We start from the raw sequence: 26,508 nt of genomic DNA, 5'->3' as shown, positions 1-26,508 counted from the left end.
TCTCTGGCATGTTTACAGATTAATAAAAAATTATCCACTGAATGAACACTTCTCTGCGAAGGTAAAGAACTTGCACAGATTTACCTGACAAGCAAGACTGAAAAAATTGAGTGCAGTAATAATCAACCTTTATGTGTTACTCACCTTCCTCTCTATCTTGTGAGTGCTGAACATACGAGTATTTATTCAGTAATTATATGCATTTGAAAGAGTGTACCTAGGTACCTGAGGATATACTCACAATTCCAAGCGTTCAGCTCTGTTTTTCTGACAGGTTTGTATGCAAGAGAGGAGCATACTATGTGTGTATACAAAGAAATATGTACAACAAGAGTAGCTGAAGAGACCCTGGAAGTGAACACCTTCATAGACTGGAAAACCAGAGCTAGAAGCAGGGTCTATGAATTTTAGACTTGGGGAAGTACCCAGGTGTCTGTCAGTATCTCTGTCTGATGTCCATCAAATAGGGATAGAATCACTCTGTTTTGTGTACTGCTCAGAGCAAAAGCATGCAAGTAGTTTTGGTGGGAGTCAGTTATCAGATTTATAGTGGTTGTACCAAGATGGTATCTTGCAGACTCTAGAATTAACAAAGCATTCAGTTTTCATCCTGGCTGTACATAAAAGATGTGGACGGGCTGGAAAGGATCCAGAGAAGGGCCACAAAGGCAGTCAAAGACCTGGGAAGCCTGACATATGGGGAATGATTGAGGAAACTGTGTTTGTTCAGCTTTGAGAAATGAAGTCTTAGGGAAGACCTTAAGTCCATATTCTAGCCTCAAAAAGGTGACTGCAGAAAAGATGGAGACTCCACTTTTACAAGAAGTCACAAATGAAAGATGGGAGGTGGTGCATAAAAGTTACTGCTGGGAACATTCAATTGCGCACAAGAACAAAACATTTCACAATGAGAACAACCTGATTGTCAACTTATCTCGACTGATCTCCTCAGGGAATTGTTGGATTCTGCAGCATTCAGATTGAACTGGACAGAATGCTAGGCCATATTGTTTAGACCGTGCTTTAACTAAGAAAAGTTGGACGAGATGGCCCTTGAGGTCTCCTTCCAGACTGGTGTTTGTGATTCTTTCCCCATTCTCTCCAAATGGTTAATGAAGTATGCTAGAGTGCAAAATATTTCTCCATTTCAAATCCAGATGGATTTCAATGGATGATTATTGTGGGAGAAAGTGATTTCAATCTGAATACTAATATTAATTGCATTGTCTCAGTTATGCCTCCCTTTGTCAAGTGAGGTACTTCCTACCAGTCTTTTTTGGATACAGGATGGGACACAGGAAAAAAAAAAACCCTATATTCTACTTTTTCTCAGTATTCCTTATTTTGTTTACTGGCTTCTGATATTTTTGTGCCTTGACTTCTTTTCATCCTTCACCTTCAGTGGTAGGAAGGTAACGTATGCCTTATGGAGAAGAGCAAGTAGGCATGGGAGGCTTTTGGTTGCATATGGCACCACCTTAGTGTCTAACATGAAAAATCAGTTTTGTTAGGGTTTTTTTTTCCCTTTATGTTTATCAGATTTCACAATCGGTCTTGTTTTTGATTGAACAAAAAAAAAAGTAGGCAGTGGTGTAAATGTCATATTTTTGTAGTATCCTTGGCTGACCTTCAGTGGTTTTGTCTCCAGCTCCAGTAGTCACCATGGAGATTACATTGTATCTTTTGTCATGTTTCTGAAGATCAGCAATGAAGATTAGATTATGCAATTAGTATTTCTTCTTCATCATTTAATGAAATTATGTTAAAGAGAGTTTTAATCTCCCCCTGCTTCTATGTTCTGAACTTTTCAGAGCACTCTTTGTATATAGATAAGCCTATACACCCATATATGCATGTATACCCATGTATACCTGTCTTGGTGTGAAAAGACAGGTGTCTGCTAAGGAAGACAGGAGCCTCCCCTGAAATGGAAAATGTAAAACCCCTCTCTCCAAATTGTTATAATTTTGAAATTAAGGGGCTCTCAGGCAAAGATATGGGAGTAGGAATAATAGTTCTTTATTGAGGAAGAAAATAAAAATAAAATTAAAAATTGCAGTAATACAAAGCAACACTGACAGAGTCAGAATACATCCTGACACCCTGTGGATCAGGGTGTTGGTAGCACTCCCATTCAATGGTGGCTGCAGTCCTCCTGCAGTGCCAGGTGCGGTTCTGTTGGAGCAGCAATCCTGTAGAAGGGTGGAATTTTCCTTTGAAGGTCTTGTGGTGGTGTAGGTGGGTTTGGTCTTCCTCTGGGAATGCAGTGGAGAAGAAAGCTGCTTCTCTGGGAATCCAGTGGGAAAAGGCTAACTGTGGTGTTCCAAATCTCAGATTATATCCAGGTAGGAAAGCCTGACTCCTCCCCTGGGCGGAGCATCTCACAATGGGTTGATGTAATTTTATCAGTCATGCAGTGACACTCAATGACCCATCTTAACAGAAGATATCTCTCTGGTGGGAGGATTGGTTGTGGAAGAGAGAAAGAAATCTGCCTGATTAAAAGTTATCTTCCTCAGAAGATAACTGCCCCACCTCTAACAGGTGGTGATAGAATACAAACCCCCAGCTACATCTTCCAAACTTCAGCAATACCTATACGTAATAATGCATATAGCAACCATTTTCAAATTACTGCATTAGAAAATTGGGATAAAATCATTAGTGAAGTTGAATTTTCTGTTGTTGTTTCAAGAGATGTATTTCTGTGAACTTTTTTTGTCCAGCAAATTCCTGGGTAGCTCCCTATCCTTCCATCTTGTGTCTAAACATGGCAGAAAATAAAGAATTCTGTAAGAAATCAAACATCATCTGCTCTAACTTATTCTGGAATTTTTAACCTGTCCCAAATAAATAAACTTCACCTGTATGAGGAATCAATTCAAGAGAGAATGTCTTTTGAACACCTATCTCCAGTCAGCTCTTAAAAACAAGTTTAGTTAGATGATTTTTTTAAACTGTGTTCTGATTGTTTTGGAACTGACTATTGCTAAAACCTTAGGCTGCAAACTACAAACTTTCACTTTGAGAAGTTGAACTATTCTTTAAGTGTTACTTAATTTTGTGAAGGGAGCCTCTAAGACAAATGCAGGCTGAATGATTAAGAAGCTGCAATTGAAGCTGCAAGTCTGTCCAGATAAATACAGTGACACATAAAGAATTCCATAAAGAACTAGTAGGCCCCACATCAAAAATCATATGGGACCAAAAGGCATATGCAGAGCTCATAAAGAACGTGTAGAGAATGAGGTCATAGGTTGTGAGGGTATAGAAGCCCAGGAACTTCTTTGTTCTAGGTTTCTCTCAAGGTGCAGCCAGCTTAAGCTGTCTTTCAGGTACTGGAATGTTCTATAAGGTCTTCCCAGAGCCTTTTCTTCTCCAGGCTGAACAAACCCAGCTTTCAGCCTGTCCTCAAAGGAGAGGTGCCCCATTCCTCTGACCCTCTTGGTGTCCTTCCTCTGAACTCACTATGTTTGTGGTATTCTTAGACTGGGGATCCCAGAGCTGGATGCAGTAATCCAGTTGGGGTGTCATGAGAGGTGAGAGGAGGAACAGAATTGCTTCCCCTGACACGGGCGGCTGCTTCTGGTTAAGCTTCTATGGATGCAGCCCAGGGTGTGAGTACAATGCTGGAGCTTCAGCGTATACTGATACATACTTCAGTGCTCCTCACTTCTCTGAAAAGCCCAGACTGTGTAGCTATGTTTTGCAGAGCTTTTTGTTGAGCATTATTTTGGGAGCTAAACGATTTTCCAAGGGATTTGAATACTTCTCTTTGTTTCATTGTAAGAAGCTGTGGTATCCTTTTTGCTTCTCAGCTTTGATTAGGGTTATAAAAATAAGTACTTTAGTTTGGAAGGAAGACTTAGATCAAACTGAGTTTAAAAAGCACGATGGTAATTTTTTAAAGAGTCATCTTTTAAGAGTTCAAGAGCAAGCAATTTCAAAGTATTGTTATTCAAGAAAGTGAGTCAGAAGGCCAAGCTGGCTGAGCAGGGATCTTTTTCTAGAACTTAAATAAAAATGGGAGATGTTTAGACATTAAAAACAAGGACAGATGACGCAAGAGGGTTTGCAGAGATGCTGTTTGCCACTGCAGGAGGAGATTTGTGGGGTTAAAGCTTTATGAGCATCCAAGCTGGGCAGCACTGTGGTAGATGACAAAATGACCTTTTAAAAAAGTCAACCGCAAAAGGATGTTCAGAGATAGTATTGGTCTATTACTTGATGAGGTCAGTCACTTCACAGTTAGGGGTGTGGACAGAGCAGAGATGTTTAGTGTCTTTTTTACCTCTATCTTTTTTACCTCTACCACTGTTGGGCCCAGGGACTCTTGTAGTCTTGTGACTTGAAGGCTTTGTAAACTCTGAAGGTGTTCAAGATTTACTGTTCCCCCTGAATGCAAGTAAGTCAATGGGGCCTGATGCAGTTCATCCCACTGTACTGATGGAGCTAGCTGATCACTATCCTGGGTCCTCTCCATGTTAATTTTCAGTGGTCATGGGAGTCAGGAAAAGTACTAGTTGACTGGAAGCTGGCAAATTTTGTCCCAGTTTTCAGTAAGACGAAGAGGGAAGACTTTGGTAATTACAGGCCAATAAGTTTCACTCCAGTGCCTGGTAAAATTATGGAGAAGGATATTCTGTGAGCAAGAGACAGACACTTTAAAGACAATACAGTCATTAGTCAGAGCCAGAATTGGTCCCTGAGGGGAGGGTCCTGCTTAACCAACTTAAGCTGGGAGTTGGACTCCATGATCCTTATAGATCCCTTTCAATTTGAAATTATCTATGATCATGATGCTTTCTTCACTAGGTTCTTTGTCTATTGTAGATAATTTATAATACTTGTGCCTATTGTGCATTGCTGTGGTCTTTGAATAGTAACCTGGGAAAATACATTAAAGCTGTATTGAACTTCTAGCATTTATTATGAAGCTAAGTAAGTATGAAAACATGGTAGTATCAAAAATATGTACTTTTTTCTGTGCTTAATGAAAGAAATACTACTGTATTTCAGCAACAGTCTGTATCCTCTGAATACAATGGCTGAAATGTATATTTTGCTGTGATTATATTCTTAACACATGTATTAACCTAGGAGAAATTCTGGAGTGATACCTAGCAAAAATTGGTGAAATAATAAAGTAATAGATTATGGATCTTGAATTTGAAAGTTTCATATGTTACATTACTTCACTAGTTAGCTGGGTGATATAAGCCTTTGTTAGGTAGAAGGCTCTGGAAGACATTATTAATAAATTACATTGTGTTTCAGAGTATGAATAGATGACTCTTAAATGCTGCAATCCTCTGAAACAGTTACTGGTATTAATATTCATGTCTGAACAGAATTAAAATTCCATTTACTTTTACTGAATTCCTAAAATTCTTTGTGTGTTTATTGAAAGAAATACAAGATAACATGCACCACGGAACTCAGTTGATGTCTTTTTTTCTAAAGATTATAAATATTGAAAGCAGCATATTGAGATTTCAGTTTATTTCAGTAGCACTTCCTTTAAAACATGTAAATTGGTTCTTACATATATAATGAAAATAAGTTTATTAGAATAGGAAACTATTTCTCTATAATTGTCTTTTGTTTTCTTAGCCTCCTCCAGGAAATGTGAAAATGCCAAATGTACCCAGTACCCAGCCAGCAATAATGAAACCAACAGAAGAACCATCTTCCTACACACAAATAGCAAAGGTTTGTTCTGCAACTTTTAGGCACTAGCTTCCTTTTAATAATAATTATTTAAATATGCTTCTGGAATAATGTATTTTATAAGTAAGTATTGCTTTCCAAATTAAAATGAATACCGCCTTTAAGTAATTGGTAATATGTGAATTTGTGCTTTATTGGTTCAGTCTTCATAAGTGGAGATGCTTAATTATAGAAAAGACTTGGAATATTTATGCCATGTTCATACTTTTTGTCAATATCTGGTGATATTTGTTTTGTTCAGGAGCATGCCTTGGCCCAGGCAGAACTGCTGAAGCGTCAGGAAGAACTGGAAAGAAAAGCAGCTGAGCTAGATCGCAGAGAAAGGGAAATGCAGAGTCTCAATCAGCAAGGGGGTATGCATGAAAAAATATACTTTAAATTTCTGAAATGTCACTTTTCCTTAGAAACTTTTAATTTTACAATGACATTGTGAAGCAGATTGAAGAGGGATTTTTGTAATGTCTTCAGGAAAAGGAAGTTTATCTCCCTTAAGAAAATGAATGCAGTGAATAAATTGTGCTGTCCTTTCAGATTTTCATTGAAAAAATTTAAATGTGGCCTCTGTAGCATGTTATTCTCTTTATCTATTATTTTCATCTATTTTTATTCTAGATTAGTATCTGAGTAACACTACTGAAAAAAATGGAACATTTTGAGATGAAGTAAAACCAACTTCTTGAAGTAACATCTAGGATTTCTCATTTATCTATTTACACCTGTATGAGAACTCTTCTGGTTTGAAACATTTAATTTCTTTTGCGGTGTTATAAACATAATATTCTGCACAAATACCAGAAATATCTATTATTAAACTTTTATAAAATTTTTGTATGCTACGAACTCTATGCTATGCAAAATCAACCGTTTTTTACAGCAATTTCACATGTGTGAGGAGATTTACATCCTCTTAACTGAAGATGTTTTTCTACAATTACATTTGTGGGAATATTCCTTTTCAAAAGAACCCCAAAACCCAACAAAGCAAACCATTGTATTAAAGGTTGACTTTATCTGGTCATTTCACTTTTATCTACAGTTCTGTTTTACTTTCACACATGCTGGTTTTTTTTTGAATATGCAGTGTTACAATTCCAAATTGCTTAATTCCTTAGTAATTCAAGTTGTCAGGACATTTTGTAGAATAGAAAAAAATATTTTCAGTTGGAAGGGACATACAATGAATCACAGAATACTGATTGAAATGGAGTTGGAAGGGGACTCTGGAGGTAATCTCTTCCAAGGCAGGGTCACCTGGAACAGGTGATACAGGAACAGGAATACATCCAGGTGGGTTTTGACAGTCTCCAGAGAGGGACACTCCACAAAGCTCTCAATGTAAAGCACTCTTTATGTAAAGAAGTTCTTCCTCATGTTAAGGGAAACTTCTTGTGTTTTAGTTTATTGCTATTGCTTCTTGTCCAGTGTCTGGGCACCCCTGAAAAGTCTGGCACCATCCTCTTGGCACTCACCTCTGAGATATTTATATGCATTGATGAGATCCCCTCTCAGTCTTCTCCTCTCTAGACTAAACAGGCCCAGCTCTCTCAGTCTCTCCTTGTTAAGAGAGGTGCTCCAGACCCCTCATCATCTTTGTGCCCCTTCAATGGACCCTCTCCAGGAGCTCCTTGTCTCTCTGGTACTGAGGAGCCCAGAGCTGGACACAGCACTCCAGATGTGGCCTCACCAGGGCCCAGTAGAAGGGGAGGATCAGCTCCCTTGACCTGCTGGCCTCGCTCTTCCCAGTGCAGCCCAGGATCCCACCGGGCCTCCTGGCCACAGGGACACACTGCTGGCTCATTGTCACCTTGTGGTCCACCAAGACTCCCAGGTCCTTCTCTGCAGAGCTGCTCTTCAGTGGGGCAGCCCAGCCTGTTCTGCTCCTTGGGGTTATTCCTGCCCAGCTGCAGGACCCTGCACTTGCCCTTGTTGAACCTCGTTAGGTTCTCCCTGTCCAACTCCCCAGCCCAGCCAGGCCCAGCCCAAAGGCAGCAGAGCCTTCAGGTGTATCAGCCATCCCCAGTTTGGATCAGCAGCAAACCTGCTGAGGGTACCTTGGATCCCTTCACCCAGGCCAGTGATAAACAAGCTGAGTGAGACTGGGCCCAGTATTGATGCCTGGGGAACACCACTGACTACAGGCCTCCAACTGGATTCTGCTGCCCTGATCCTGATCCTGACCCTGTGAGCTCTGCCATTCAGCCACTCCTTGGTCCACCCCACTGCCATTTATCTAAACCATGATTCCTGTGCTTACCTATGAGGATGTTATGGGAGATGGTGTCCAAGGCCTTGGTGAAGTGGAGGCAGACAACAACCACTGCTCTCCCCTCACCTAGCCATCCTGCCCTGCCATCACAGGAGGCTGTCAGACTGGTCAAGCATGATTTCCCCCCAGGAAATTCCTGCTGACTGCTCCTGATGACCTTCTTTTCTGCTGCACGCTTGGTGCTGACCTCCAGAATGTTCTGTTCCGTCACCTTTCCAGGGTTGGAGGGGAGGTTGACTGGCCAGTAGTCTCCTGGATCCCCCTCCTTCTTGCCAGTTTTGAAGATGGGAGTAACATTGGCTTTCCTTAAGTCATCAGGCCCTGTTTCTGTTTCCTGTGATTTTTCAAAGATAGTGGAGAGTGGCTTTGCTACAGCATCTGCCAGCTCCCCCAGCACCTGTGGGTGCATCTTACCAGGGCCTGGAGGTGTGGCTTGGGAGGAAAAAAATGGCAGCTGGCCCTTTTGTCTCAGGGGAGGGAAAAAAGGAGTTCACACCACAACTCAGGTAAAACAAACGAGGATCTTTTGAAACTTCTGGCATTGTTGTCCTCCTCACACCAGATGAAGCTAGTGGATTTTGGTGTCCTTTCTCTTGTTGGCTCAACCTTTTTTCCTGAAGTCTGGGGCTCAGAGTAGCCCCTTGCTGGTCCACCATCTCAGCAACTTCGATCTCCAACCAAAAATGCAGCAGAAACCGTTCAGTAAAAAAACCTAAACACTGCTGAAGGGATTCTTGCTGCAGCCTCCAGGCCAGGCGAAAGAAAAAAAAAAAGTGCTTAAGCTAGCAAAAACTAATCTAGTAAAAGCAAGAATGTGATGTCCTGGCCCGTACCACAGCTGCACCCTCCAGAGAGAGGCTTTGAATAAAACCCAAGCAGGGGAACAAGGCAGATGATTAGGGAATAGAGTATCATTGAAAAAATCACCCCAAGGCAATTGTCGCAACACATCTTTTGTCATTGGCTCATTTACCACATGCATTAAAAAATTGTCTTCAGTGATCTTCAGGAATTTCCTGGACTATGTGTGCTCGGCCATGTTGTCCTACAAATATCAGGATTGTTGAAGTCCCCAGGAAAACTGGGGCCTATGATGGTGAGGCTATGATGGTGGGCCAACTGCCCATAGAAAGCCTCATCAACTTCCTCCTGCTCATCAGATGGCGTACAAGTGAGCACCCACAGCAGTATCAGCCATATTAACCTGTCCCTTAATTCTCATCCATAAACTGTCAACTCATTTGTCTATCCCTGAATAGAGCTTGATACATTTCAGTTGCTTTCTTATATGAAGAACAACTCCACCACCTTGTCTCTCTGACCTGTCCTTTCTAAAAAATCCACAACCATGTGTGAAATTATTCCAGTCATGTGAGCTATTCTACCAAATCTCTGATTGCCATGAGGTGATGGCCTTGCAGCTACACATAAAATTCCAGTTGTTGTTTATTCCCCATGCTGCTGTGTGTGTACAGGCAACTTCAGACAGGTAATCTAGCATCCAGATTCCCTAGATAGAGTGTAACAGGATTCATTGTAACCATGAACACCCTTGATGTTGTTAGCCCCGTGATTCTCATCTATTCCAGGAATATCTGTTGATGCACTGGTTGACATGACCTCATCCCTAGAAGGAAGCAATACAATGATCATAGCCACACTGAACCCTACCCTTGAGTCCTGTAGTCTAAAATCCATCTCACCAAATTGGCCAGTATGCTACCAAAGGTTCTCTTACCCTTTTTTAAGCAGGTGGATCTCATTCCTCCCTAACAGGCCACAATCATTCAAGCAAAACCCATTGTTATAAAAGCCAAAACCTTGATGGTGGCCAGGAAGCCTGATGTTGAGCTGCACAGTGTGGCTGCTTTTGGCTGTCCCTGTTTCTGTGACCAGGAAGATATATGAGAAGATGACTTGGGCACTAGTGTTTGTCACTTATCTTGCCAGCACTTTATAGTCTTCCATGATCCTGCATATTTTTTGGCTTGTGGTAGCATTTGTATCTATGTGAGAGAGGAATAGTGGGCTGTGGTCCATGCTCTTGACAAGTTGGGCTGCCCTCTTGGCAGCATGATGGATCTTTGTCCCTGGTAGGCAGCATTACATCTTGTAACTCTCGACTGGGCTGGTGTCTTAGGGACCCTAAGACAGTCACCCTCCACAATTACTCAGAGTTTGTTTTTACTGTATTGACTATGTGCTGCTGGTCCGTATGTTCCTTGTTGGACTTGCTAATAGACGTCTAAAACCTTTAAAACGTCATATCTGTTCTGGTGTGGATGTTGGAGGATAGAGGTTGGACTTGAGCTCTGTATTTGTGGGTCACCGGGATCTAAGGTGTCTCACACTCAGTGATGTCCATTGTAGGTGTATTTGTTTTGAAGCCATTTCTCTATCTCCATTTCAGTCCCTCTATCACTGCCTGCTGCAATTTTGTACCTTCAGCAGCAGTTCATCAAACTATGCACATTTCATGCAGGTACAAGCCTTTTCTTCAGTAGAAATATCCGTGCATCCATTGCAAACTACTGCCTGTACTCATGTTTCTTTCCTTACCAGTTCCCTCAGTGGATGTGTCAGTCAGACTTTTCTGAGCTGTCTCAGTAGACACACTTGTTTTGATTCTGAGACAAGTGCCCGCCATTATGGCAGATGCTTAGAGCACTTAGCACTTACCTGAGGCGTGGCAGCACCCTCCCTGCTCACCCTGCTGCACAAACTGCTGCACCACATCTTTTTGATGCACCATATCCTGGTCACTCATGCTCCCTAAAGCTGATTAAGTCTCCCACACTGCTCCTCGTAATGCTCACTCCACTCCTGACCGGTTAGTGAGAGCTTCTGGGTCCTGAAAGGGCTTTGGGCTGCTGTTCAGGTATCCCTGAGCTCAAGAAACCTCTGCAGAGCTTGATCTCACCCCCGAAACTTACTTTGGTTGCTGCTGCTGCCCTCCTGACTGACAATGGCTGTATAGTCCCAATTGCCTGTCCACTTCAGCGACAGTTAGTTAAAGCATGTTATTGAGGGCATTGTTCATATGTCTTGAAACATTGACAGGCTGAGGATGTTGACCACTCCTCTAGGAAATCCATTCTAGTATTTGACCATTTTCTTGGTAAAGAAATGCTTGCTGATGTCCATTGTGAACCTGCTGTGGCACAACTTTGAACTATTCTGTGAATTACATTTCTGGATCCCAGGGACATGCGCACTAACTTGGACTCTTTTGAAAACACGTAGAGTAGTCTTGATTAGAAAACAGGGTCTTTTGGAATTCTTTAGCTATTTGCATTCATTTGCCTTAAGATGCTGGCTGCAGATCTAGGACACTGTTGTCATATGTTGTCTTAATTTACTGCACTGACTGCACTGAAAGATCTTCTAGCTGGTATGTCAGCTTGATGCCTTTGACCTTCTCAGCTCAGGTTCTGTGCAGCATTGCATTTAACATAATAAAAGTGTGCTGCCTCCTATTTCAACTAATTAATTTGGTCACATGGTGAATATATCTCTTGCATTCAGAGTTTGAAATGCTATGGCAAAGGTTTGTTGCAGTGATTGTCTCAACTGAATCTCTGAGTGTGTGCTTGGTATGACTTGTGTTCAGCAGAGTGTAAACTCTAGCCTGCCATGAGATAAGCATTCAGGAAATCCAAGTGTCCGATCCTGTGTCCTTTGCAGTGTCCTCACTCTGTCACACGACTGTATCAAAATACAATAATGCTGTAGGGCATATTCTTGTTAGAAAAAGGTACTTACAGACCATTTCAGTAACTGTCTTTCTTGAGACTTCCTGCCTTTTAGGTAAGTTTTGACAGGAAACCATATTGGAAACTAGAGATACATTGACACTAAGAATATCAGGATTCTGAAAATGAAGAATGCTTTTCAGTCCCCTATCTTTGTGTTCAACAGACTATGTGAGTATGGTGGGACTTTAGGGAAATACTCATTTAAAAGTCAAGGAATTCTCAAAAATTTTTTTTCTGTCCATATCTGTTTTGTGAAAAATTGTGAAAAATTCTCTTACTTTTTAGGAAATGTTAGGTGCCTGCTCAGTCTTTTATGTAGATAACTATTTTACTTTCCTTGACCTGGCTACACTTAATTGTATTTAATTTCTAAAGTTTATATTAAGGATAGCTCTTAAAACTCTTGGGTTTTGGTAGCACTAGTTATCCATCCACTTGAGAAACTCATGCATTAAACACTTCAAACAAGTTCAAACGTGTATCTCTTTCAAGTATACAGAGACTGAAACTACATTATAAACACCATTTTTTTTTCCTTTTTTTTCTGTTTTGCAGGTAGAAAAAATAACTGGCCACCTCTCCCTGAGAATTTTCCTGTAGGTCCTTGTTTTTACCAGGATTTTTCAGTAGACATTCCTGTAGAATTCCAGAAGACAGTAAAGATTATGTACTATCTGTGGATGTGTAAGTATTCTCTTTTGAAGAAAAATAAAGTGCCTGTTCAAGCTTGGTAATGTATACCTGCTACTTTGGCTTTTGGAGCATCTGTAGTGAAGAATTATTTTAAATCCAGAAGCCAAATATTGAAGCAAAATTTTATGTTAACTTCAGTTTTAAAAGTATTGAATTACATCATAAAAGCTTCCACAGAAGAAAAGGAGGATTATCCTAGGGCAATTTGGTTCTAATTTATTGCAATTGTCTGGTTTAAGTTTCTCCAGTTGTAAAATGAACTTCGACCATTTATTAACTTAGAAATAATTCTACTGGTTTTAAAATCAGCTTATTAGTGTTAATGGACTTTTGAGTTCTAGATGTATGATATCCATTTACTTTAATATACATAATTTTATATAGTTTAATATGGCTCTCATATAGCAAAGGCTTAATATCGTTATACCCTATTTTAAGAAATAGTGTCACTTATCTGAAGAATCAGTCCATGTTAAAGCTATCCTTTGTAGGCAAAGATTGCTCTACACCATCTTTGTAAGATTAATTTTGCCCTCACTGGGTGTCTGTGTTTTTACTGGAGAAGTATTGGGTTAAAGAAGTGTGCAGATGCCGTACTTGTTTCTTCTGCCTTGTCCACTGTGATTGATACAAGACTAATAAATACTCTGACTCTGACAAAATTTCAAGATTTAGATACTTTGATGCCTTTAATATATTTTCAGCCTTCCTAAGAAAATGAGGATTTCAGATGTTTTCTGAACTTTTTTTTGTAGCTTAAGATGTAGGTAGGAAATCTCCATAATTTTATGCATTACTCTGGTAATCTTATTGCTGTGATTGAACCACGTAATTGAAACACATGAAATGAGCAGGCTGCACTGAATCAAATCAATTCCACTCCATCAATAATCTACTGCTTTCTATATTCATTGCTAGATCGTTAATCTTCAGATAAAGCAACTATAAAGCGTTTGACTGGTCATTCTCATAAAATTGACAGATAATTGAGATGTATATGAAATCTAAGGTGAAATACTCAAAATTTTAGGATGGTTACCAATTCTGGCCATTTGCAGGACTGAGTTCTGAAAGTGGATATGCTTCAAATATGAGGTGAAGTTAGGCAGTTAGAATTGGAATATTAATACTCTTCTTAATTTTCCTTTTTATGGCAACAAATAAAGAAGTAATATTATATTATATTATTTCAAAATACATAGGACCTGTGCTTTTATACTGACATGACTGTCTTCTAGGTAGGCTGAGGTTTCAACCAAGTCTTCTTGCATTCTTTGTTCTTTAGCTGTAGTGCTCTCTGATTTACATGTATTACTAAGGAAGGCAGGAATAGGGCATAATAAAGGAAAAAAAAACCCCAAAATCTACTTCACAGTAAAAACCAGAAAGATAAAAAAGATTGGGTGTAGAACCTCATCCCTTAGGGTTGGCTGTTGAATTGGGTCTTTTCATTCCTAAGATTGCATCTGTGTGCTTTGGGTAATTTCTCATTGACTGCTTATCCTCTGAGGAGGTATTTATTGCCATGGTAGACCTGCTTCTGCTTGCCTCTTCTTTTTCCTCTTCCAGAACTTCCTATGTCTTGTAAGGTCTAGGGGTTCTGTGAACATAATCACATTTGGATAAATCCAGTACTGCATTCTCCGCACTTTATAAAGTAGTCCTTTTTCTTTGTAGTAGCCCTGGGAACAAACTTACTCGGTTAGTTTCTGTATTTCCGCCATTAGTGGAAACTTTACTTTTTCCAGGAGACTGAATGCTCACGTTTTTGTGAACTATAACAATCAATTAGCAATGACTTTTCACAGTTGCCATTGGAGCAACTGTGAAAAGTCTATTCTATTCTATCTTGGCATTGTGGCCATTGGTGCTTTAAGGGCTTACACATGAAAATGACAGTTTTCCTAGCTCATTAGCACTGTTTAGATCTTTTGTGCTATTACTGTGTCCAGCGTCAAGTACAATGTCTCTTGACTTGTGCTAACAGTCAAAAACATACTCAAAAGCATGTTTCCAAGCTACTTTCCCCACAGGCTGATAGCATGTGCCTAATAAACACCATTTTGATTTTTAAAGAATATTTCTTATTTGAAGTTACAAATGGAAGAGATTTTGGTAGAAGAACAATACACTGAGGTGCCAACTTTTTTTCTGCTTCTATTCAGGAGATTTTAATCTCATCCTTTGTCTGAGGATATGAGAGATGGTGTGTCTGTATACATATCAGTCTGTGTAGATGTTTGTCCTGCCTGTCCCTGGGAACCTCCAATGATAGACACTTCACAAACTCCCTCCAAGCTTGTTCTAATGCATTGCTGACTTTTAGAATTAGAAGATGTTTATTAGTATATTAATTTAATCCTCCTCTCCTATATTAATTTAATTCTCCTCTCCTGTGTTTGATCTTTCATGTTCTATCTACTGTTGCTATGGAAAATACATTTATGCCCATTAGTCATCTCCTTTTGCCTTACTTAGCATATTTCACTCAGCCTTTCATTGTGGGTGATGTTTTCTCAAGGTTTGACTGGTTGCTGTCATACAAATTCACTGTTAGTCCGCTCCATATTATTATGTGTTTTTTAGTGTGTAGCATCAGGAAATTTTTAAAATGTACCTTCACATTTTAGATAGCACATGTTTATGTGCTAATCCAAGGCTGTTTAATGGTTATGTTAGTGTTTTAGAATCTTATTTTTTCCCTATGGAAAATCTTCCTCTTTTTTGTAAGGCATGTTAGCACATCTCTCCCAAGTAAGCAGAAAAGACTAAGAACAAAAGCCAAAACAACATCTGAAGCTCCTTGGTACTCCAAGATTATGTGTGATCAAACTTCACTAGTGCAGTCCTCACTTGTGAGTTGCCTTGTGGTTTCAAAACTCTCCATTCTACAGGCATCCCATTTGCCTTAAGGCAGTTCCAATCCAGGGTGACAGTCATGTGCCCTAATGTGGACTTAGGTTTCCTGAGAATATAATCAATGAAATATTATTGAAATTAAGCTTAGTACAAAAATTTGTTTTCATATGGTCTCAAATGGAGTAGCAAAATCACCTTAATAATGTACATGCGAAATATCTTCAGTGCAACTTGTGATTTTTTTTAATTTACAACTCTCTTTCAGACATTTATGGATGATAAAGTGTAGTTAATTAAGACAAGGAATATATCTAAAGGAGAATTCTTCTGTTCAGGGAAGTTTATACCAAAAAAAAGTATTAATATTTATTAAACTAATGTATTTTTCCATTGTTGACTCTTATTCTGGCATGAACAACTTTTTTGTTCAACTTCAGCTGCTTCCACACACAAACTAGGAGAAGGCTTTCTTCAATCACACAGGGTACTCTATTGTTACAGCTGTCTATTGTGAGGCTGTCATACAGAAATTGCATGTTGCAGACTTCTGACTAAGCCCTAGGTGATTTCAGCTCCCAGGTAGTCATTATTTTCTAATAGCTTGTATTATGGTTTAATTTGCTGAGGCAAGTAGGTGGAAGGTACTTTATAACTGTTACCCTGAACCTACAAACACGTCTGTTCATATAAGAGCTTAAGCTTGCCTACATCCTTTAGTGAAGGCGTTGGCTCAAAGCATAAGTGTAAGTGATTCTCTGTATCTTGCAGCAGGCAAGTGAATGGCAAGCACAGTGAAGTGGGAATTGTCAGTCAAGTCTGCTCTCTTCCTTTATTGCTTGCTAATACTTGTTTTGTACTGCTGAGACTGTTACTGTAGTGAAGCCAGACCCCTGGGTTGCTGGTTTGAGTATCAGTAGTGGGTGTGATGCTTCCCCCTTTTCTGCACTGACATTACTCTTTTAAAACTTGTCCTGTTAATTGCAGTTATTAAAAGAAAGTAATTTTGTAAAGTTCAGTTTCCACCAGAATTTGAATGTTTCTAGTAACATAGGGGTCTCGATGTGTTCCAGTATTGAGTAGAAAAAGAGAGAATACCCCTTTCTTGTACGTATCAAAGGAAGGCAGGAACTGGGATTTGTATAGTTTCTTTTGCTTTGAGGCAGAAACACACAAATTCAGAAAGGAGTTGGTTTGCCTACCCCTTGGGGCAGTGCTAAGATACATAGGTGCAATAATTGCCTTTTATTTTAAAGAACAAAGTGTTTTGATTCTGGCAACTCTTACTAGAGAATATGATTTATCTGAGGAAATGTTTTCACTTTCATCAGTCTTCCATGCAATGATCTGTGCATCTTGCTTTTAAGAGTTTTTCCCCATTGTGTTGATTTAGAGCTCAAGTCATGATTAAGACAACAACAAAGAGTTTCAGGATTCCCTTTTTCAGAATCTTTAGTATTTTGCCTGTTCTGTTAACCTTGCTATCCAGGAGAATGACTAAAATGTTGCTCTGTTGCTCTGTTGAACTTAAATAAAATAAAATCATTGCTGTCAGCAGCAGTTTGTGCAGTTATAAATATCCTACTTTATCTTGATCTGCAAGGAAAGAAATTGTTCTCTGAGGCAGCAAAATCCTTCCTGAATCACTGGTTATTGCTGAACAAAGAGAAAAATTCTTGTTCATCTTTGAAGTCTAGCAGAACTAAATTCTGTGCCAGATAGCATGAAGGTAGTAGTTGTAATGTTTCTTAATATTGCCTTATTCTGTTCTAAGAAGTAAACTTAATTGAAATAAAACGTAAAGTCATAATGCAAATGCATTTGTTTTTAGTAGAAATTGAATAATTACTATGTAACAAGGTCTGCCAGTGAGAAAATTGTACTATTGAGCTAACAACACACCACCCAAAAAGGCAGGTATTCTAAGAAAGACCAGTGTCCTAAGAAATATTTGAATATACAAAATACATTAAAACATCTCAAACAGCTTCTTGCAGACCATATTTTACTGAAGAACATTCTTAGTAACTGAGGTATTTGTTTTATTATATGGAAGACAAAGAGCTTTCTGTTGAAAGACTATTTGGGAATTTTTTGGTTTCGAATTTGAATGTGTACAGTGTATATTTTGTGATGCACTTTGTTAATTTTTAAGCTTTCTCAAAAAACATTCAGTAGACTCATAAATATTTGTATTCAGTTATTACTGTAGAAAAGAATCAATTATTGCATCTGTAGAAACCTCTTTTTTCTTAATTTAATGTTTGAAAGTATTTTATTTTTATGACAAGATATTTTCCATTGCCAGGTAGCTGATGGTACTTGAAATTTCATGTTGAGTGCTCTTACTTGTGAATATAGGGTTTACCTAAAATTTAGAAAACTATAAAAATCAATTTATTACAGAAGGCCTTGAGATGGTATTGGTATTGTCTGCATGCTGATGTTTTGTTTAAAATGCTGTTTTCTTTAAATGTTTAAAATGTTTTAAAGTTCGGGTATAACTTTAGCATTTGTAATAATTTATTGTTTAAACATAATTTAATTAATACTATTTTGCTTTTGCCTCTACAGTCCATACAGTGACACTGTTTCTTAATATCTTTGGATGTTTGGCCTGGTTTTACGTTGATGCTACAAGAGGGGTTGATTTTGGATTGAGTATTCTCTGGTTCTTGCTTTTTACCCCATGTTCTTTTGTCTGCTGGTACAGACCACTTTATGGAGCTTTCAGGTAACAACTTCAGCTTGACTTAGGGTATTTAAAAACTTGTCAAAATGCATTAACATTCGAGAATTTGCTTGATTATCATGATGATAATCCTTTAAAGTGCTTTCATTAGAAACAAAGAGTATGTTTGCCATTAATTCAGTTGTCGAATTTGAAATGCAGATGGCAGTAGTTAGTAATACCATGGAATATCCTTTACAGTATTTACCGTTTTTACCACAGACAAAATATTTGTCAGAAATCCTTAACTTTGTTGAAGTTAGTAAGGGCTGGTAACAGTTGCAAACAACATTCTCTCATTAAATCTCTGTTTCTACACACCAAGAATTTGAGCAGATTAGTAGTCAATAGTGTGTTAATTTTTTTCCTTCCTGAATGAACTTCATGAAGAGCTACTTTTAAAATCTTGTATTTTTGTTATTTTAAGTGATAGACACTTATTGTGTCTCTAATTGAAATAGCCTGAGATTCTTAAGAATTAGTAGAGCAGGTATATATTAGACAAACTAGTATTTTTCCTAGTCTTAGCAATCTTTGTAAACTTCAGAAGCATAAGGTGTGTGATTAAGAAGAGAATGATGTGTTTGCGTGCAAAATTAAACCTTTTCTTAGTGAAGATCAGCATGTAGAGATTTTAAGTCCTGTACTCAGGAAGTTTTGGGTTGTTTTTTTTTTTTTTTTACATTGAAGCGATTCATCAATCTTTTAATGATAGCCAGAAGTTGCAATTAACTTTACCATTTAGACTACAGGAAGTGTATCTTTTTGCTAACCAATGAGGTATTGCTATACCCACAAATCTTCGAGGAATCATATAGTTTAACTTGCATTTCTTGTCTAATAAAACCATATCTTTTCTTAGAAAAAATTGTTGGTTGAGGAAGGAAAACTCTACTTGCATATTCAACTTTCTGTCAGTTGCTCAGCTGAAAATGAAATAGTTATTGAACTGAACTGGTTATACAGAAATTACAAACTCCCTTCTGCAGGAAGAGCTGTTAAGGACAAAATCTCTTTTTGTGACTTAAATAAATGATTTCTGCTTTCTTTAGAACTCTAGTAGGAAGCATTTTATATGATCAATGGTTTTGAGAGTAGTAACTTGAGTCTTCATTGAAATTCTGCCTGTACATTTATATTTGGCTCATTTTTTTAAATTTATTTTCAGTCTTTGTAAGGCTGGCATTTTAGTAATTTGCCAGGAAATGTATTTTGTACATTTTACTTTAAAATAACTGCTGCTTCAGTATTCTGGTGTGCCATGTGTTTAAGTAATTCCATATGAGATCTTCTTTCCTTTCACAAGTTAAATATTATCTTCCCATCCTGCTATCACTGTGAACTTCACTCTGAAAGTGGTGCAGAATGCAAACTTAAATGGTTAGTTGAAGGGTCCTGCTCTGGGCTGAACAGAACTATTCTCACCTTTCTTAGAGATGCAGGTGGCAAAATCACTATATTAAAGAAAAAGAGCAGTTCTTGTAAATAAACACACTAAAAAACCACAGAATTGCTGATACTTCAGGTCACTTGATAAATGAAAGTACTTTTTGCCCAGTTAATGCAGTAAAATGTTAGATTGGTACTACAGAATATGAATAAAAATAATGAATTTTCTGTCTGCTTTAATCTTTTTCCCCCCACCTCTTTCAGGAGTGACAGTTCATTCAGGTTCTTTGTGTTCTTCTTTGTATATATCTGTCAGTTTGCTGTACATGTACTTCAAGCTGCAGGATTTCAAAGATGGGGAAACTGGTGAGTACTCTTGTTTGCCATAGTGTTATACTGTCTGTAAGACAAACACTCTTACTTGAAGTAACAACTGCAATACAGTCTATGTTTTCAAAGGAATAATCTTGTGTTCACTAGAATGTTACATTTAGCTCTCAAAAGAAAGCATTTTTGGAGTGCTCTTGACTAGGAGCAGTGGGTGAAATGTATCCAAAGAATGTGAGGTACTGTTACTGGGCTACTCACAGTTTTATCCTTCAATTTAAACCACCTTGAACTTACTCTTTCTTACACTACCTCCTCTATTTTTGTGGTGTAAGGAGTTATTACTCATTCTGTATTTAAAGTAAAGAAAAGCAAAAATTTAGACATCAATAATATATTGTTTGCATATTTTTCATATCATTAGGTATTATTAGTTATATTTATATACTTGCTACTTATTGAGAAATTTATGGCTAAACTTTGTAGAATGACTTAACAAGGCATTTGAGTGAATATTGGATATTATTTGAAAAGTACGTTGGTTAGAGTCACATTCATATTCTGCAATAAGTTGATCTTTCTTTTAAATGTTTGCAAATATATAAGCTTTTACATGAAGCTTGTATGTAGATTATCTTTTATTTGAATCTTTGAGGTCTAATACTTAGATTTTACAAGGAGAAACTATGGGGAATCAGTCACTGTCCTTGAAATAAAGGAATTAACTAAAAGGAATGATGTAGTAGCCAGCTGGTAACATGAGGAGTCATGAATGGCAGTGCTGTAGTTGGGTAATGACATTTCCCTCTATCAGTGCTTTTTGCTGCAAACCTCGAAATATATGGAAGGCAGACAAAACAGTATTACTTTAGAATTGTTATGTAAGGAAAGGGCCTGCTTTTTTTTTCTTTGAAATCCTCTATTGCTTATTCATCCAAGTCTGGGAAGTGTGCTTTTAAGCATACTTGGGGAAGAAGTATTGAAATGAGCCAGATAATCAGAAAAATCAGGAAATCCTAATTACAGTTCAGATTTTGGGGTTTTGTGGTATATCATAGTGGGATACAGTGGATATCAAAGCAGTGTGAAGCAGGTAGGGGACAGTTTTAAGGTTTGGATTTACATAATTTTTTGCTAGGGTTTTATTTGTATTTTTTTTTTTTAATAACGTGGAAAAATCTTATTCGTCTTAATGCATGGGTTTTGTTCATAAGGCAGCCTGCTTTTTAAATTTTCAGGTCTGAAACTGTTGGTGTCTGTTGGTGTTTCAGTTTTGAACAATGGGGAAATGCTTGAAGTAGATACTTATTTAGCAGGTTTTTTTCTATTAGTTCATCTGATGCTCTCTACTTAAAAAAAAATATTTACCTCAGTTGGGAAAGCATCACTGTGTGGATACAATTAAATGAGTCTTCATATAGAAGCTGTGTATGTGTGGTATTCTGTTCTGTATTTATAGAAGTTAAAAACTATCTTTTTAGGGATATTTCCTCATCTATGAATTAATGTAGTCTTGAATCAATCTGAAATGACAGTTGAGAAGCAGCTTTCTAATTTCTCCACAATTTTGCTCAAGGACAATAATATTTACAACTTTTCATACAGTTTCACTGCATTTTCTGTGAAAAAAGTGGAAATTAAACTTTAAAAGCATATCATAGAACCAGAATATGCTTATGTAAAATTCCCATTATTTTTCTTTAAAAATACTCAAAATGGTTAAGAACCAGGAGGTTATGAAATTTGTTTTGGTGAGGGTATCTGAATAAATAGTTCATGGGCTGTACTAGTAAAATTTGTTATTTCTCCTTCTTTCAGTGGATGGATTTCATCTCTTACTGGACTTAATAAGAGTATTCCTGTTGGCATTATGATGATAATCATAGCTGCACTTTTCACAGCATCTGCTGTTATCTCTCTAGTTATGTTTAAGAAGGTAAGTTATGTATTATTCCCCTCTTTTGTTTCCTATATTTGATTTGGATTTTGCTTTCTGTTTTGAGAGAGGTACTCTTTCACAAAGTAGTGGGGATTAAATTACATTCTTCAAGGTGAGCCTTGCCTATTAACATTTGTACAGTTTTGTTTATACTGTTGTGGAGGTACAAAATGCTGTTTGTACAATGCAGGTATTTTCTGCAAATGGGGAATGATAGCTCTGAATTAGAGAATCTGAGAGGAAACCCCACCACAAAGGAGTAGGTGAAAGCACTGGACACTGTGACTGTAGCTGTACATGCCAGGTTGTCCATTAGGCACAGAGAAGCGTGACTGAAATGATTGCTAAGTTACAGCTCTTACCAAAATCGTTCCCATTAAAATCAATAGAAGAGAGAGATGCTTAGCACCTCAGAAAATTATTTTTATTTCTCTATCTCTGTTTTTTAATATTTTATTGCCAGCTAATGATGCAGGAGCATGAAAACTCAAGGAAATAAACTCTTTATCGATGGTTACTTCTGGTGGATTTCCACCCAGAATATCTAAGTATAGATACTGATGCAGTAGTAGTCATTGAGATACATGTAACTGAGAATTCTGATTATGATGTCCTGGCTGGATTCCAGTAATTCAACCTCAGTTATAGTTAGGTTTAAGGATTTTACACATGCATAAATTATTTTGACCTCTTCACATTAACTAGAAATTATACATGTGTGCCTGGAGATGTCCTTTCTTGTCTTCTGTAGAAATACTCTATACATAAGAAGCAACAAACAAGAAAAAAGTGTGGTGGAATATGCTTTTACTTTTCTTATCAAAGATTCTTTCAAAAAGTCTGCATATTCATATATGACTTGGTTTATCTTTATGGATGAGAAGTAGTCACATTTATAACAGAGAAAAAAGTTATGTTAATTTTCATGCTACACTGGAATGAAAATGTCTTCATAGTATTATTTAACAACCTTTTTGTGACTTAACTGAGTGAAAAATAGCATTTGAATTTCAATACTTAGATAATTGGAAGTTAATCAGATTTTTTTTTGTCAGGTTTTGTGGTTTTTATTTTGTTACATACCATATTGCTAAGAGTGTTTGTAAGTCATATTGTTTATTCCTCTGGTTATTAAGCAGAGCTATTGGTCATCACACTAGTTCTGCAAATGTGTAACTGTGTAATATGGATATTTTGAAATTTTTAATATTCAGTCAGAGTGTTGCTTACTCTTGTTACCAATCAGAATAACTAAAATGTTTCTAAATATTGTTGTAAAGAAAAATTCACCAAATATACATCACATATTTTAGTGACCATGATGAGATCCCTCTGAACTTGCAGATAATTACAGGTAACCCCCACAGTCAAATTGTGAGTGCAGCAGGACAATGAAAAATTCAAAAGTTTGTGGGGAAAAATCCATGTTCTCATCTCTGTATTTGCTCAAACACATGAACGAATCACCTTTCCCCACCTCACAGCTCTGCTTTGCGTTGAGACTTTGCTGTTGCTCTGCTAAGAAATGGGAAGCGTGACACCACTTTCTCAGTGCTTTTCCTCTCCACAGGTGCACGGGCTGTACCGCACGACTGGCGCGAGCTTTGAGAAGGCGCAGCAGGAGTTTGCCACGGGAGTGATGTCCAACAAAACTGTACAAACTGCTGCGGCCAATGCCGCCTCGACAGCGGCCACCAGCGCAGCCCAGAACGCCTTCAAGGGTAACCGGATGTAGAGAAACAGTCACCCCGGTTCTCCTCAACTGTTCTTTATTTCCCAGTCACTTACTGTATTCCCTAAATGCCTAGATCAAAATCACACAGCATGTTTGTTTCTTCTACAGCTGTGCATGGGTTAAATGGGAAATGGTTGGTTTATTTTATTATAAATTTATTTATTTTAAGAAGAAAACCAATTTTTCCCCTTCTTTAACATGTTGAATTCTGCAGTGTAAAGCTTTACATATTTTATGGGGGATAAATAATTTCAACAATTGGCCTGAGAATGAACTCTGGTATATAATGATCAAGTCAATGTAATAAGAATCTAGAAGGCTTTTTAGCAATTCACACCAGTTGTTTTTTTTAAGTTCAGGAAAGCAGTTTGGATTAATGATTTTTTTTTGCAAGAACTGACTTCCCTATTTCTGCCATAAGAAGTGGGGGTAATAAGTGGTCAGTAAGAAGTGACTGAGAGATAGAGTTAGGTTTGACTATTGTTTTTGCACTTTCAGCAACTGCTGGGGGTCAAATACAAGTAAGGCAGAGAGTATAAATTCTTTTCCTGTTTGGTTTTGTTTTCTTTTTATTAGGTAAGTCTTTTGATATAAACCTGTAAGTTTGCATGAATACTGTTGAGTTACCTGATCTTTTTACCTGTTTAAGTAGTGTTTTGGTCCAGAATTTACCTGTGCCACTTTATAGCATTTGTTTATATGTATTTCCATGGAGTATTCTCTACCTGTGGGAAATTACTATGGGGCATAAATATTCTCTGTAATAGAATAGTTCAGTTTAAGGAAGTTAACTGGTGATTTCAATCACAGAGCTAAATGGTTATGTATTTGCTGTTTTTAACTTCAGTATTCACATATCCTCTGTCCCTCTTCTATGTGTCGTGGTATTTTTATTTGGGATTGGTTTTTTGTTAGTTTTTGTTTGGATTTTTTTCAAGTATAGATTTATGTTTAACAGTGGTACTAAATCTCTCTCCTGGACAGCCACTCTGTTTACTGCCTGTCCAAAACACTATATATACAGTATTTAATTTTCCTACAGGTATATTGTCTAAAACCAGGCTCTTGAAGCAATGGCATTTAACAGATACTTGAATGAATTTTAATATTAACTCAGCCATCTCTGTGATGTGATTTAAGCTATAGAAAAAAGTTTTTAAACTATTTGGATTCGGCAAAGGGAGAGATGTTTATCTTTATTAAAGTTAGATTTTAACTCATTGAATTGGAGGCCTAAGAGGTTAGATTGATGCTGTGAAACTAACAATCCATAATGGTACACATACCATCACAATATTTTAGAATATAATACAGTCAGGACTTGGTATAGTATGAGTTTCTCTGCTTTGAAGACCTTACATTTTTGGATTGCCTCATGAGACTTACATACAATACTTACACAGTTTTTCAAACTCTTCCAGGAAATGGAAAAATTACGTCCCATAACTTGTGTAAGTACACACCATGGCTGAAATTAATTCAGCTCTTAAGGTGAATCATAACACAGCATAAAGTTCTGAGGCCCCTCCACATTCTGAAAGTGGATTGAATTTCAATACACTGTATTCTGTTTCAATACACTGTATTCATATTAACAGAAGTTCATTTAAAAAAATACTCCCCTAGCTTAATCACTGAATCAGTAATATACTGGTAGCATGAATTCTTCTATTAGTCTCCTTTCATTTACTAAATTCTTTAAACCACACTTGAATTTGAAAAAGCGTTATAGTGTCACCTATGCTGAAGTTCACATTAATGAATATACTTGCTTAAATATTCTATCTAACAAGGCTGTTAAAAATGTCATAATAGTGGACATGCTAACATTGAACTTAAATTTGCGTGGAATGTTTTTTAAGCTTTCCAGATTAAAGTCACTGTCTTCTGCTGAGACTGGGGGACCATCATTCTAGAAGCTATATATCAAGATTATTCTTTTCATATTTTAAACTTAACTTGAGGGTTGTATCTAGGAACTCTGCTATGGATTACTTTTAAATCTAAATTTTGGTATCTCTGGGATTGGAATCCTAGGAACATCATCCTTAGAATTTAACTGAAGTTGAAGATTGCATAATAGCATAGATTACCAGAAAAAAACACCAAAAACATTAGAAATAAAACCTGAATTTGACAGGTAGATTTTTTTTCTCAAATGTTTGAAGGGTCTTTGAGAAAACATATGTAATGTTCTGTGTATAAGAATTGTTGATTTGTAATATCATGGGTTGAATGTACAGATTTAAGCCTTCTGAGTGAAATTCAGGGTTGTGTCACGTGAATTCTTTAAACCAGAAATCTGTGACACTTTGCAACCCGAAAGGGAGGAAAAAGTTTGTTTAGCTTTGATAACAGAAGGCTGAAATTTGTTAAAAATATTTTGTATCTAACAAAAATTAGATTTTACAATCTCTTAATAATCAGAGTATGGCGCCCACTTGAGTTGTCTTTTTGTAGTATTGTGACAAACAGTACAAGGTATGAAGTTTAAACACTGGTATGTCAGTAGTCTTTGATTTGTAATTTAGGAGTTGTTTTTATTTATCTGAGGATGTTTGTATATTTTGTAAATTACTAACAATGTTCAGCCATCCTGGTGAATGTCATGGTTCTGTACAAATGCACTTCTTCTGTCCCTCTGTTGCATGTCTGGGTAGTTCAGAAGTTTTGTATATTTATTGTATTAACACAGTGTCATAGAATTAAAAAAATACTTTTTTCCTAGGTGTTTGCTCTGTATAGTTTTGACCAATAATGGGGATCTTTCTTCTAACAGTCAGGGTGATGTGCAGGGAGGTTGATCTATGTAAAAGTCTGACTTGCTTTTTATAATTCTGTATATAGATGCTGTATTTCTGCTGAAATGGTGAAGCAAAATGTCCACTATCAATAAATCTGGTTATAGAGAATTAGTCTACTCAACTGTTACGAAGAAAATTCTTAAAATACTTGCAGTTTACCTTCTTGTGCTGTAAACTCACAAGGGATAAAATTAAACATGCTCTGTCATGACTGAATGGAATTCTACAGGTATTAAGTGACTCTTAAAACATTATTGAAAGTAAAATGAAGTTGCTGAAAAAA

At 37.4% G+C, this 26,508-nt stretch overlaps 1 protein-coding gene across 1 annotated transcript in view; it reads left to right on the top strand.

Moving 5' to 3' along the window:
- Positions 1–26,508, top strand: part of SCAMP1 (secretory carrier membrane protein 1) — a 41,052-nt gene extending 14,544 nt beyond the window's left edge. The window contains exons 3-9 of the mRNA XM_063181538.1: positions 5,614–5,712; positions 5,972–6,083; positions 12,307–12,435; positions 17,875–18,034; positions 19,685–19,786; positions 21,566–21,683; positions 23,257–26,508. Coding sequence (XP_063037608.1) covers positions 5,614–5,712; positions 5,972–6,083; positions 12,307–12,435; positions 17,875–18,034; positions 19,685–19,786; positions 21,566–21,683; positions 23,257–23,421 — 885 coding nt within the window. The 3' untranslated portion in view covers positions 23,422–26,508. The remainder of the gene's footprint in view (positions 1–5,613; positions 5,713–5,971; positions 6,084–12,306; positions 12,436–17,874; positions 18,035–19,684; positions 19,787–21,565; positions 21,684–23,256) is intronic.

This window comes from Melospiza melodia, chromosome Z, assembly GCF_035770615.1.
Source record: "Melospiza melodia melodia isolate bMelMel2 chromosome Z, bMelMel2.pri, whole genome shotgun sequence".
NCBI lineage: Eukaryota > Metazoa > Chordata > Aves > Passeriformes > Passerellidae > Melospiza > Melospiza melodia.
The sequence above is the reverse complement of the archived record's forward strand: the minus strand, read 5'-3'. Positions and strand labels throughout refer to the sequence as shown.